Source organism: Myxocyprinus asiaticus, chromosome 32 (genome assembly GCF_019703515.2).
Source record: "Myxocyprinus asiaticus isolate MX2 ecotype Aquarium Trade chromosome 32, UBuf_Myxa_2, whole genome shotgun sequence".
In the NCBI taxonomy this organism is placed as follows: domain Eukaryota; kingdom Metazoa; phylum Chordata; class Actinopteri; order Cypriniformes; family Catostomidae; genus Myxocyprinus; species Myxocyprinus asiaticus.
In genome coordinates, this window is record NC_059375.1 from 23,198,464 (window position 1) to 23,212,564 (window position 14,101).

The following is a 14,101-nucleotide window of genomic DNA, read 5'->3' on the forward strand; positions in this document are numbered from 1 at the left end:
ATTTACATGGTACAAAATTTGCATGTGACCAACACCTCTATTTGCTTGCAACATGTGTTTTTACAGAGGGGTGTCTAATTATGTACAGGTAGATGAGGGCTTGTTTGAAATACATTATTTTCAATGCAGGGTGCAAATACAAACAGTTTGACATTTATATGTGCATTCATTTAAAAACTACATTTTCTAAAGTGCACTGTCTTCAATGTATGTAGTTCTACCTGGTTAGGCCTGTCGCACATCATTCAGGCTCTGTCTCATACAGTTCTTTCCCAATTTAGGAGCATAATTAGTAAATTACACACTTGTTATTGCCTTTGGCTAATTGAGGATGTAATCAGAATGTAATCCTGTAATCCAAAAAAATGTAACTGTAATATGTAATATTACACATTATAAAATGTAATGTAGTCTGATTACAAGTACTTGATTTTTGTTATGTGATTACTTCATCCAGATTACATGTCCCAGTACTGTAATAACATCATAAGGATGTTCCATTAACACTATTTTAACAATGTGTGTTTCCTGTTAGGTAGAACAGAACTTTAAAGAAGAACTTTGTGAATGTCAGAATGATCTCCAGTGCCTTGAAGCAAAGCCGCAGCCAGCTTTTGCTCTGGCCCTTTTGATGTGGGAAAATAATGGCAAAAGTATGGGGGCAATGGGAATATGACCTCTAGACCATGGTCATAACTGTCTGTGTCTCTCCCTTAATGTGGTGGATGCACACAACTCATCTCCCTCATCTTGCTGTGTGAGAGACAAATAGATACATAGAGTGAAACAGAGAGGCTTCATTGAATGCTAGAATGAGAAAACAGAGTTTTATTCTACCACAGCCAAGCAAGAGTGATGGACAATACCATGAATTATTAAACGGATAGTTCTGACTCGAAATTCTGATTGGATGAGTAACCATAACCATTCTACAGTTAGTAGAACTGTATAGTTGCAAGTTAAGCTCAGTCGACAGCATTTGTGGCATAATGATGATTACCACAAAAAAATTATTTCCACTCATCCCTCCTTTTCTTTAAAAAAAGCAAAAATCGAGGTTACAGTGAGTCACTTACAATGAAAGTGTATGGAGCCGATTTTTGGAGGGATTAAATGCAGAAATGTGAAGCTCATAATTTTATAAAAGCACTTACATGAATTCTTCTATAAACTTGTGTATTATTTGAGCTATAAAGTTATTTAAATCATCATTTTAACAGGTGTTTTAGGGTTTATGGCAGTACGTTATCATGGCAACAAAGTTGTACAAAGTTGGACATAACTTTACACAGAAAAGGTTAGTAAGTGATTTTTTCACACTAAAATCATGTTAACATACACATTGTTTATGTCTTATGGCTATACATTTGAAACAGTGTGTATTTTAACATTTACTGATTGGCCCCATTCTCTTCCATAGTAAGTGCCTTAATGTAACCTAGATTTTTGCTTTTTTTCTCTTTTTTTTTAAAGAAAAGACAATTCGAAATTTAATTTGTGGTAATCAATATCATGCCACAAATGCTGTTGATTGAGTTATACTTGTATTGAACCCAGGATATTCCTTTAATGTTACTGTTTACTATTAAATGTAAATTAATAGGAAATTATTTAATTACTGTCCCATTGGCTGAATTCAAAACAACGGCAGTACATATTTACTCTCATTAAAGAATTAAAGAAGATGATTTCCTCTCAATGCTACAGTAAATTATTTAATTGCTTTTCTAGATTATGCTCAAAATGCAATTCAATGTATTTGTCCCCATAGGTCACCAGTGTTTGTACATGAAACTGGTCAGTCCCGGCGACTGAGGTCAATCAAAGACAGAGGCTATATTTAAGTACAATGCATTGTCATCTTTTAGTGTCGTCTCTTTCTCAGCGCCGTCTGCCCTCAGCCCATCCGAATGACAATAGTGTTTATGTAAAATGTGCTGCCTTTGGGCCACTGGGGCACAGAACACTGCATGCCTGGCCCTGTCACACCACCTTTTATGGCTTTTTTATTGTGTTCCCTTTGTGTTCCATCTACACAAGGGGAGGACGCTGCCATCAAAATTCTCCAAGACTTCTCAATGTGTGTGTGTTAATGTAAGCATTGCATGCACATGTATCCGGAACAATTAGTTCGGGCACGCCATACTTAAAAATGAAGCGAGCCCCCGTCCGTTCCCCAACGCCATCTCTGGAACGGGCTACACTGGACGAGCAGCAGGTCCGATTCAGTCTGCCACAGCTGGGCTTCTTTGACATTAATAGAGACAATATAGATCTTAATAAGACAAATCTTCCTCTGTGAAACTCCAATCCTGACACCCTTTCATTCTAATTCCCTCCCTCCCTCCTCTCTCTCTCTCTCTCTCTCCCTCTGTCTCTTTCTTTCGCTACATTACCAGGGGGTGGTGCATGATTGACAGAAGGGCAGGAATAATCTTTTTTTTTTTTTTTTGTAACCTAAGGCCATGCTCTCTGATTGGCTTGCCAGCTGACATCTCCAAACCTTGCTTCTCATTTTTTTCCCCTCACTCTTTCTCTAATATTGGCCCTGATGATCCTAAGGGGGAAAAAGTGGGGAGAGAAAAAGATATGTACCTTAGGGAAGAACCACAGTAGAGGGAGGGAATCAGAGGACGGGTAGGAGCGTGTGTGTGAGTGTGTGAAAAAGACACATACTCCCCTAACTACTGGGAGACAGACACACTTTCCTTACCCAACTCAAAGAAGCAGAGAACCCAGGAGAATTTTGTGCTTATCTTCATTTCACCCCTAAAATTCGAATTAATCTCAATTGTCAATCTTTTTCTTAAGACTTGCCTGCTGGGACTTAATTTTCAGCCCCTCTCGAGGAATTCTATGATCTGATCAATAGACATTTCCAGCCACACAAGACATACCTCATGGATTTGTACCTGGTTGGATATCTCATGTGCATGTGGTTGTCCTGGTCTCGGGTGCTTGGAGGCTATCCCATCTGGTGGTGAGTAGCAACGATCCCCACTTTCTGCATCACTTTCTCCAGTAGCACTGGGGAGAATGGTGGTCAGTGATCATTTTTCAGAGGGCAGTTAATACAGAACACTTTCAGTTGACTGCGTGGAAAAAAGCTTCTCTGCTCAATCCAAAGAATCTTAACCTCAGCCAGTGGAGAAGGAAATGTGGAAAAGGCTACCCTGTCTTTTCCTCGCTGTCATATTTCACCCGGCTCCATTTATCTTAAATATGAAAATCTTTCAATTCAAAAGAGGCACAAATGCTGTTTTTGAAGCGGTGTTCTGTAAGAGATGCTGTAAGAGTGTTTGTCAGAGATAAGGTTAGGTTAAGGTGTCAGCCAGCGAGCTGCTGGATGGGGTATGTTGTTGTCTTCTCTAATAGCCTCAGCACTCCAGCCGTGTTATGAGTGTTAATTGGGGAATTAGTGTGGTTGTCCCTTGGCTTGGGTCTCAATAAATTCATTGGGGTTTAACCCTAAGCATCATTACACTATAAACATAAAATTGCTAAGAACATTTATTGTGTAGTTGTGTATGATAGCCTAGATGATAATTACATTAATCTGTGTTCAAATAAATACTTTAAAAAGCCAAATTTACACCAAATGATGGCTAGCTTATTTTGCAGCATTAAAAACAGTATACTGAAATGGGCTGCATAAAGATACCACACATGATTTAATACACTTCTTTTTGTTTATTTAAAAAAAAAAAAAAAAGAATTCATATCACAAAATGTTTCTTATTAAAACCATAATTCTTTAGTAATTTTCTCTTGACAGGTTGAGTGTATTAATTAAATTTTAAGATAAATTAATTAAGTAATTAACTATTAACTATATTATAAACTTGCAGAATATCATTGTGGGCTTGATAACATGTATTACTAAAAATAATTTTCAGTTTTCATTTGTTTAAATGATTCAGATTTTATATTATGCTAGTTCTGTTAAATCGCTTATGTTCGGTAGGTTTCGCTACAGATTCTGAAGGGATCATATTTACCTCAGAATGGTGCTGATATGTCATAGTTCCACTAATTACCCCATCCTCAATATGCCACTGACCTCACAGGGTTCTCTTGTAACATGAGTCTTTTTGCAAAAATATTTGTGTAGGCGTACGACAAAAGCCCCCCTGGCTTATGATACAATACTTGTCAGAACTAATGTGCTTAAGTAGTCCCAGTTAGCATGTGGTCCCCGCTGCACTCTCGTTCCAAACCACCAGCATCTTCTGGTTTCGTTTATGGAGCGAGGGCTGCCAAACATGCAGTCACACACATACATTTACTCACACAAAGGCCACAGGGCTAAAGCATTAATATTTGCATGGCTTTACACCCAGAGTGTGACATTCAGTGCCATCAGACAACAATGACAAAGAGCAAAGGAGTCTGTGTCATATTGACCCGCAGCTGTTCTCTCTAAAGATGTTTTTATGACAGTGGTGTAAGATTCACCCAGTGGCAATGCATAATCTCATTGATTTGGTAACACATTTGAAATGGAGTGAGAGAAAATGAGAGAGTGAGTGACAGAGTGAGAGATTAAATACGTACATGGGCTGTGAGACAGGTGTCATCCTATTTCTTGACTTCTCCTGAAGAAGAGACATACACTATAAAAATGTGTAATTTTTACTTTATAAATCTGTTTCTAACTTTTCTAGTTTTGTTGGTGCAAACAAATGTATTGAGGTTGATTTAGTGATGATGCTTAGTAATATTTCAATCAACTTTTTCAGTGTATGAAGTGCAAGGGGCAAAAGAAAACTTGTGTTTTTAAAACAGCACTGAAATGGATTGATAGAAAATAGTTTGTACACTGTAAAATTTTGAAATTGTTTGTACTTTAAGGTTTTTCTACCTGATCTAAACCTTAGGAATTACTTTTGTTGGTTTAACCTAATGTAGTCAGATTGATTCAGTCATATGAAATCATTTTTTTGACTTTGAGGGAAGAAAACTGTTAATTTAGATGTTACCACATTTTTGCTTGACACTATATTTCTACTGTGTAAGTAGCAAGAGAAAATATCTCTACTGCACTATAAAAACATTTGGTCAGATAACCTAAAAAATTAACTTCATGTGGTAACATCTAAATGAACTGGGTTTATTGAAGTCAAAATATTATATAATGTGACAAAATCCACCAACAAATTAGGTTACACCAACGAAAGTCATTTTTATGGGTTTGATCAAAATAGAAAAAGATCACATTTTTTCTGTGTGAGAACTGTAAATAAAAGCTAAAATAAACCAAAATGTACACATGAAGTAGGGGTTAGTTGAAATTTTAACAATAATTAGGTTTAAAATGTCAATTTTACCAATTTTATTGTACTTTCTCCTCCAAAATCTGTTCATGTATTTTGCTCCTACCGCCGTGTGTAGCCATAAAATTATATGCGAGTTCGTTTCTGTTTTCAGATGTACATCTTACAAGTTATAAACATAGTATTTTGTGAGTCTGAGAGTTCTGCACCCTGTGTTCAGCGTGATTTTTGTATTTCAAGAGTCAATCAAATCAAATATATATATTATTTTTAGAATTTAATGTTTCCTATTGAATCCTCACCTTTAAATCTCCTAGAATCTGAATGGACTATGAGCAGCCTTGCAATAATCAGACCAGTTTCTTTTCTAATCTTTTTCAGCAGCTTAGCAGGCCACTAATATCTGTCTTTATCCTCTCAAGATGAACTCATTAAGCTTAGCCTTAAGTAGGGGGATCTATTGAAACCGATCAGCCTGTCTAGCTTTGTTCAATTTCACGTGCATTACGGATGATGAGCACGCTCAGACAAAATCAGCAGTCAATCCAAATACCAGACAGAAAGGAACAAGGTATTTGTGGCTTCTTCCCACAACAGCACCGCTAAGCCACCACCCATTCTGATCCAGCTGGATGTTTGCACTGACGTTCATCTGCTATCTATCAGGACTTCAGTTCAGTTACAACACAGCAGTTTAGAAAAGGGCTGACCCTGAATGATCAAGTCACAGCTTGCCCTATTAACACTTCTCTTTTCAGTAGCTCTTATTATCTGTAACCTTACTGAAGTACCAGTCAAAACTGTGGAAGTAGACTGTTAATACAGCTTAACACCACATGCACTCACTTAACACTTTATTAGAAACACCTATACACCTACTTATTCATGCGATTATCTAATCAGCCAATCATGTGGCAGCAGTGCAATGCATACAATCATGCATATACAGGTCAGGAGATTCAGTTAATGTTCACATCAACCATCAGAATGGGGAAAAAATGTGATCTCATTGATTTCGACCATGGCATGATTGCTGGTTGGTTTGAGTATTTCTGTAATCCCCTGGGATTTTCATGCACAACAGTCTCTAGAGTTTACTCAGGATGGTGCCAAAAACAAAAACATCCAGTGAGCGGTAGTTCTGCTGATGGAAACGCCCTGTTGATGAGAGAGGTCAACAGATAATGGCCCGACTGGTTCGAGCTGACAGAAAGGCTACGGTAACTCAGATAACCACTCTGTACAATTGTAGTGAGCAGAATAGCATCTCAGAATGCACAACCCGTCAAACCTTGAGGTGGAGGGGACGACAACAGCAGAAGACCACGTCTGGCACTTTGTTAGGATGTTAGTGTTTGCTTATAAAGTGCTCAGTGAGTGTACACTTTTAAAGGAATAAATCACACAAAAAGGAAAGTTCTGTCATCGTTGTATGATTTTCTTTCTTCTGTGGAACACAAAAGGAGCTCTTTATAGAACAATGTGTTTTGCTCATGCTCTTCTTCAATAAAAAGATTTCAGATTACTCTTAAAATGAACCAAACAGACCCTTTTCCACTACAGTCAAAAATCTAAAATAAAACAGTGAAACAAAAATAAAAAAAACACTGTTTTCGTCATATTTACATTGTACCTGTCCTTGTGTATCTGGTTTTGCCCACTATTCATCAATATTATTTTTTTGGAACCCAACTTGAATATTATATTATTGTAATGTAATATTTATAATTATTTTTATTATTATTATTATTATCATTATTATTATACAATAGTAATATATTGAGCTTTTATTTTGGCAGGAAACATATGAACACCTTAAGAGTTTCTGGTTGTAACAGAGTTCACAACATCTGTATAATGTGCTGCTCATTTTAACATCTCCTTTGTCCACAAATACCTGGAGCCATGGGGTATTTTATTTGTATATTAGCGGCCAAACATATTTGGAATTACGCAAAAGGGAAATTAAAGTGAATCTGGAGCTTTAAATATAACACGTTCAGCGCACGTAAGCAGACGGAACTGAACACAGAACACTACTGTTACTCTGAGCACAAAATGGAGTTCTGGAGCACAGAATTGCTATGAACAAACTGTAATAATGCACTAACACAATACAGACCGAACAGAGCAGCAAACATAAACTTTGAAGTGAGAAGGGCATGCAGACTATTTATTTATGAAATTAAAATTGCAGCCTTTTGCAAAAGGTCATATTGCAATTTAGATTTTTTTCTTTCTTTTTCGATTAATTGTGCAGCCCTAGAGCCGGCCAGGGTTGGGTGGAATACTTAAAGAAAGTATTCTGGGCTGAATACTAAAATATTCTCTCTTAAATGTACTCCAATCCATCACATAAAAAAGTAACGTATTCAGAATACAAGAATACTTTTAGAATACCTATTTATAAAGGCAAGGCACAACTGGAATAATTATGTGTGATATGTCATTATTATCTTATCTGAACTGCAACATATCCACAATTAACATCTAAGTGAGTCTAAACAGACTATTTGTCAACAAATTTCATGAACTTAGCACTACCTTGATTTATTTAAATTAGAAGTGGATTTGGATGCTGATGTTTTTCTTTATGGAAGGCAGAAGACAAACAGAAGGCTACAATATCTCGTCCACTTTCCAACAAGAAAAATGCTGCATGTTCCTCCAAGATCCTAAAGCCCCAAAAGCTGTGACATTGTACCTACCAAGCAGGGTTGTTTGTGAATGTTCAGAATGGCATTTTTAATGTTTTAATTTTTTTTGTTGTTGCATTTAACCCATTATTTGATTGGACTGACAAAGATTTAAACATTTTGATACAAAATAGGATATGAAATACAAATTAACTATATTTTCAAGATGATAATTGGGTACCACTAGCAGAAATTAAATGTGCAGCATAGTGAGGTCCTGTGACAACTATGTTGTATATGAATGATTTTAACAAGGCTTGCTTCCATATTTAGGCCTATTTATCCTTTGTATTTTCTACTCCTTTTATTACTGACTGTGACAAATCTCTTGCTCTCTTTATTAAGGAGGAAGCGGGAGCCGGATAAACAATCCAACGTGAGTCTTTTTATTTACAACACTCTATCAGTGTAACACACAAACTAATAGCTGTTCAGCACAATCGGAATCACACAAAGTCAGCTTTGTGCATTCCTCACTCTCTCCTCCGGCGGTTTGGACTGCCCTTTTTTCCCCCTCCAGCTCTCACTGCAACACAAAACAGCTGTTAGAGGTGATTCCCACAGGTGTCAATCCTTACCATTCTTCCTCTTCCGGCCTCGCTCTCCATAGACGTCGCTCGGCCACATCACCACATACCCCCATCGCCCGACTTAGGCCAGGGAGCCATCCGGCCTGTCCCTTACTCCCCCCCCCCCCCCCCCATTTCTGGAGAGGAAATCCGCAACAGCCATCTGCGCCCCTGGCCTGTGGACCACCTCAAACTTAAAAGGCTGGAGAGCAAGATAACAACGGGTGATACACTCGTTGGCATCCTTAATGCGATGGAGCCACTGAAGCGGGGCATGGTCCAAACAGAGGGTGAAAGCACGCCCCAACAGATAGTTTTGGAGGGTGAGGACTGCCCACTTGATGGCCAAACACTCCTTCTCTATCGTGCTCTACCTAGTCTACCTCAGTGAGAGTTTACGACTAATGTACAGCACGGGGCGCTCCTCCGCCTTCACCATCTGGGACAGTACCACTACCAACCCCCTGTCCGATGCAACAGTCTGTAAGATAAAAGGGAGAGTGAAGTCAGGAGAGTGCAATAACGGCCCACTGCAAAGTGCAGCTTTCACCCGTGTGGACGCCTGCTGACACGGCTCCGTCCACTGGACAGCATCTGGTGCCCCCTTTTTAGTGAGATCAGTCAGTGGGCTGGTAATGTTCAAATAATTAGGCACAAACCTACGATAATAGCCAGCCATCCCCAGGAACTGTCTCACCTCCTTTTTGGTCTTAGGTCTCAGGCAGGCTGCAGGTTTTATCAATTTGGGGCCGCAACTGCTCGTGACCCAAGTTGAAGTCCAGATATCGTACTTCCACCCACCCAATTGTGCACTTCTTTGGGTTTGCCGTGAGTTCCGCTCATCTCAACGACCTCAGGACAGCCCTCAGATGCTGAATGTGCCGCTGCCAATCATTACTGTAAATAATGATATCCACCTCCACCGGGAAAACCCCCACGGACCTCCCATTCCCCAGCACGCTCGCTTGCCCCGGTCGGGCTCTCGGATGAGACCGCCGGCTCATCTCACGGTGAGTTTGACTTCTTATTCAGAGCCCGGGAAGACCATGAGTTATCGAGTGCAGTATCAGAGAGCGGGCTCGTCCACTCTGATGTGGACACCTCAGCTGGGCTCCCTCCTTCAGGTGTGGTCACCCAGTCTCAGGCCGACGCGGAGATGACAGACATGCTTTCCTGGGCAGCCGCGAGCGTCGGGCTAGAGTGGAACCCTCCACTCTCCCCTGAACCCTCGCGGCTCGATGATTGGTTCCTGGGTCCAGAGTGCCGCTCACGGCCACGCCCCGCCCCAGTCCCTTTCTTCCCGGAACTGCATGAGGATCTGACAAGATCATGGGGGGCACCTTTTACTGCCCGATCCCGATCTTTCAGCTCCCCCGCTCTCATTACCCTCAATGGTGGGGCAGCCAAGGGGTATTCGGTGATCCCCCAGGTGGATAAGGCGCTCGTGGTGCACGGGCGCCCGAAGCTCCCATCCAGGGCCTGTAGGTTTACAGTGCCGCTGGACAAACCGCCTCTGCCCTGCAGGCTATGGCACTCCTGCAAGTTCACCAAGCTAAAAGAGCTGCACGAGGGTAGTTCTGACCAAGGATTGATGCAGGAACTGCGCTCGGTGACCGACCTCGCTCTCCGGGCGACGAAGGTCACGGCGCGGTCTCTCGGGCAGGCGATGTCCACCCTGGTGGTCCAGGAGCCCCACCTTTAGCTCAACCTGGTCGAGATAAGAGAGGCCAACAAGGCACGGTTCCTTGACGCCCCCATCTCCCAGGTTGGCCTATTCGGTGACACCATCGAGGACTTTGCCCAGCAGTTCTCGGCGATGAAGCAGCAGACGAGGCCATTCAACACATCCTGCCCCTGCGCGGCTCAAGACCCCGCACCCCATCTGCTCGTCACCAAGGACGTCCTCCTGCAGCTCCCGTGGCTCGGCCCCGGTGTGGAGCCCACTGCAGGAAGCAGACGCCACCCGTCTCACGGCCGGCTGCCAAGAACCCTAGGAAGGTTTCAAAGCTCCCCTGAGACGGGCGACCCAGGGACGAGGAGATCTGCTTCTATGGAGCTGGTAGACAGACCACTCCATCCCCCGGTGGAGGGCCAGGAGGAGAATCTCTTGTTTCATTTTTTGCCACATGCCCAAGAGGCTGCGGTACCCAAAACTTCAACAAAAGAGTGGTTTCCTTGTTCTCTGGGTCACATGTCAGGTGTGCACGTCCGTCATCATGACCGCCGTCCACTGTCCCATTTTTGCAGGTTTGGCGCTCTAGTGGCGGACCCCCCACCCCTGCACGCCCAGCTGTGGCACAAATCGCCCACACCGGTTTGGCTCCGACAGACTGCAGGGACGATGTTCCTCCTCCCCCCTCCTCGACCAATCTTATGATGGGTATCAGGAGCCAGGTAAGTGCTTCAATGTCCCTGGATTCAGCACGGCCACGGGGCTTAAGCCCCCGCGATGTGGCACCTCAGGCTCCACCCCGCCATGAGGCCCCACCCGTCGGTACGTCTGACATGATTATCCCCTTGGTCCCCCTCACCCGGAGTTTGGACGCGTGGCTTGTGTTTTCCAACCCGTCGCGATGGCTGACCCGGATCATCTAACTCAGCTACGCGATTCAGTTCACCAGGCGTCCACCCAGGTTCAGCGGCATCCGCTTCACCTCAGTGAATGGCGAGAGTGCCGCTACCTTGCATGCGGAGATCGCGACCCTTCTGCACAAGGACGCAATAGAGCCTGTCCCTCCAGCTGAGATGAAGAAAGGGTTTTACATCCCTTCATCGTATCGAAGAAAGGCGGTGGGTTGCGGCCAATCTTGGACCTGCGAGTTCTGAACTGGGCCTTGCACAGACTCCCATTCAAGATGCTGATGCTAAAACACATTTTAGCGAGCGTCCGGCATCAAGACTGGTTCACGGCGGTAGACCTGAAGGATGCGTACTTCTACATCTTGGTTTTCCCTCGACACAGACCCTTCCTGCAGTTTGCTTTCGAGGACCGGGCGTACCAGTACAAGTTCCTCCCCTTTGGCCTGTCCTTGTCCCCTCGCGTCTTCACGAAGGTCGCAGAGGCAGCCCTTGCCCCGCTAAGGGAAGTGGGCATCCGCATACTCGACTACCTCGACGACTGGCTGATCCTAGCTCACTCTCGAGAGTTACTGTGCGTACACAAGGACCTAGTGCTCAGGCACCTCAGCCGTCTAGGGCTTCGGGTCAACTGGGAAAAGAGCAAGCTCTTCCCGGTTCAGAGCATCTCTTTTCTCGGCTTGGAGTTGGACTCAGTCTCGAAGACGGCACGCCTCACGAACAAGCGTGCACAGTCAGTGCTGAACTGTCTGAAGACATTCAGGCAGAAGACAGCGGTTCCATTGAAACTTTTTCAGAGGCTCCTGGGGCATATGGCATCCTCTGCGGTTGCCACACCACTCGGGTTGATGCATATGAGACTGCTTCAGCACTGGCTTCAGACTCGAGTCGCAAGATGGGCATGGCACCATGGGACACATCGCGTGGTCGTCACGCCAATCTGTCGCCACCTCTTAAGCCCTTGGAACGACCTAGCATTTTTACGGGCAGGGGTTCCCCTAGAGCAGGTATCCAGGTGTGTCATGGTTACGACGGATGCCTCCAAGACGCGCTGGGGTGCCGTATGCAATGGGCACACTGCCGCCGGCTCCTGGACTGGCCTGTGGCTGCGTTGGCACATCGACTGCCTCGAGTTGTTGGCAGTACTGCTTGCCCTGCGGAGGTTCCGGCCGTTAATCCAGGGCAAGCACGTGTTGGTCCGGACGGACAACACGGCGACGGTAGCGTACATCAACCGTCAAGACAGTCTACGCTCCCGTTGCATGTCACAACTCGCCCGCTGTCTCCTCTTCTGGAGTCAGCAGCGCCTCAAGTCGCTACGAGCCACTCACATCCCGGGCGACCTCAACACCACAGCAGACGCACTGTCACGACAGGTTATGCTCAGGGGAGAGTGGAGACTCCACCCCCAGGTGGTCCAGCTGATCTGGAGTCGATTCGGTCAAGCACAGGTAGACCTGTTTGCTTCCCGGGAATCCTCCCACTGCCCGCTTTGGTACGCCCTGACCGAGGCACCCCTCAGTATAGATGCACTGGCACACAGCTGGCCCCCTGGACTACGCAAATACACGTTTCCCCCAGTGAGCCTACTTGCACAGACCCTGTGCAAGGTCAGGGAGGATGAGGAGCAGGTCGTCCTAGTAGCACCCTACTGGCCCACCCAGATGTGGATTTCGGACCTCACGCTCCTTGCGACAGCCCCCCCCCGGCGAATTCCCCTGAGGAAGGACCTTCTTTCTCAGGGACGGGGCACCATCTGGCACCCACGACCAGACCTCTGGAATCCACATGTCTGGCCCTTGGACGGGATGCGGAAGACCTAAGTGGCCTACCACCCATGGTGGTAGACATGATCACTCAGGCTAGGGCTCCCTCTACGAGGCACCTGTATGCTTTGAAGTGGCATCTGTTCACTAAGTGGTGTTCTTCCTGACGCGAAGACCCCCAGAGATGCGCAGTCGGTTTGGTGCTTTCCTTCCTACAGGAGAGGCTGGAGGGGCAGCTGTCCCCCTCCACCTTGAAGGTGTATGTAGCCGCTATAGCGGCACACCACGACACAGTTGACAGTAAGTCCTTAGGGAAGCACGACCTGTTCATCAGGTTCCTGAGAGGCGCTAGGAAGTTGAATCCCTCCAGACCGCATCTCATCCCCTCATGGGACCTCTCTTTAGTCCTTCGGGGTCTACGGGAAGCCCCCTTCGAGCCCCTTGGGTCAGCTGAGCTTAAGGCACTCTCTTTGAAGACTGCCCTCCTGACTGCGCTCACTTCCAACAAGAGGGTAGGGGACCTGCAGGCGTTCTCTGTCAGCAAAATGTGCCTGGAGTTCGGTCCGGGCTACTCTCATGTGATCCTGAGACTCCGACCGGGCTATGTGCCCAAGGTTCCCATGACCCCGTTTAGGGATCAGGTGGTGAATCTGCAAACGCTGCCCCAGGAGGAGGCAGACCCAGCTTTGGCGTTGCTGTGTCCGGTGCGTGCTTTACGCATCTATTTGGATCGCACGCAGAGCTTTAGAAGCTCCGAGCAGCTCTTTGTCTGCTTTGGTGGACAGCGGAAAGGAAGCGCTGTCTCCAAACAGAGGATCACCCACTGGGTCATTGACACCATCGTGATGGCATATCACGCTCAGGACGTGCTGCCCCCGTGGCACTACAAGCCCACTCTACTAGGAGTGTAGCGGCCTCCTGGGTCCTGACCAGTGGCGCCTCTTTGGCAGACATCTGCAGAGAAGCAGGCTGGGTGACATCCAACACCTTTGCGAGGTTCTATAATCTCCGGGTTGAGCCGGTTTCATCCCGTGTGTTATCAGGTCTGAACAGGTAAGTTCCGGGACAGCTGGTCGGGTGTACCACTTGTGTATAGCGCCTTTCCCCTCCCATGAGGTGAAGACATGCACCTTTGACTCCCAGTCGTGTTCACAAGTAGTGATCCCTGGATGATTTTCCTCCTTAGCCCTGTGGCAGACGAGTTTGCGGAGAAACTCGCT

General features: G+C 45.1%; 1 protein-coding gene across 1 annotated transcript in view; it reads left to right on the plus strand.

The window, feature by feature from the left end:
- Window positions 1–2,823: 2,823 nt before the first annotated feature.
- The window catches only part of LOC127423148 (proto-oncogene Wnt-3), a 47,163-nt gene continuing 35,885 nt past the window's right edge, over window positions 2,824–14,101 (plus strand). The window contains exon 1 of the mRNA XM_051667252.1: window positions 2,824–2,980. Within this exon, the coding sequence (XP_051523212.1) occupies window positions 2,901–2,980 (80 nt within the window). The 5' untranslated portion in view covers window positions 2,824–2,900. The remainder of the gene's footprint in view (window positions 2,981–14,101) is intronic.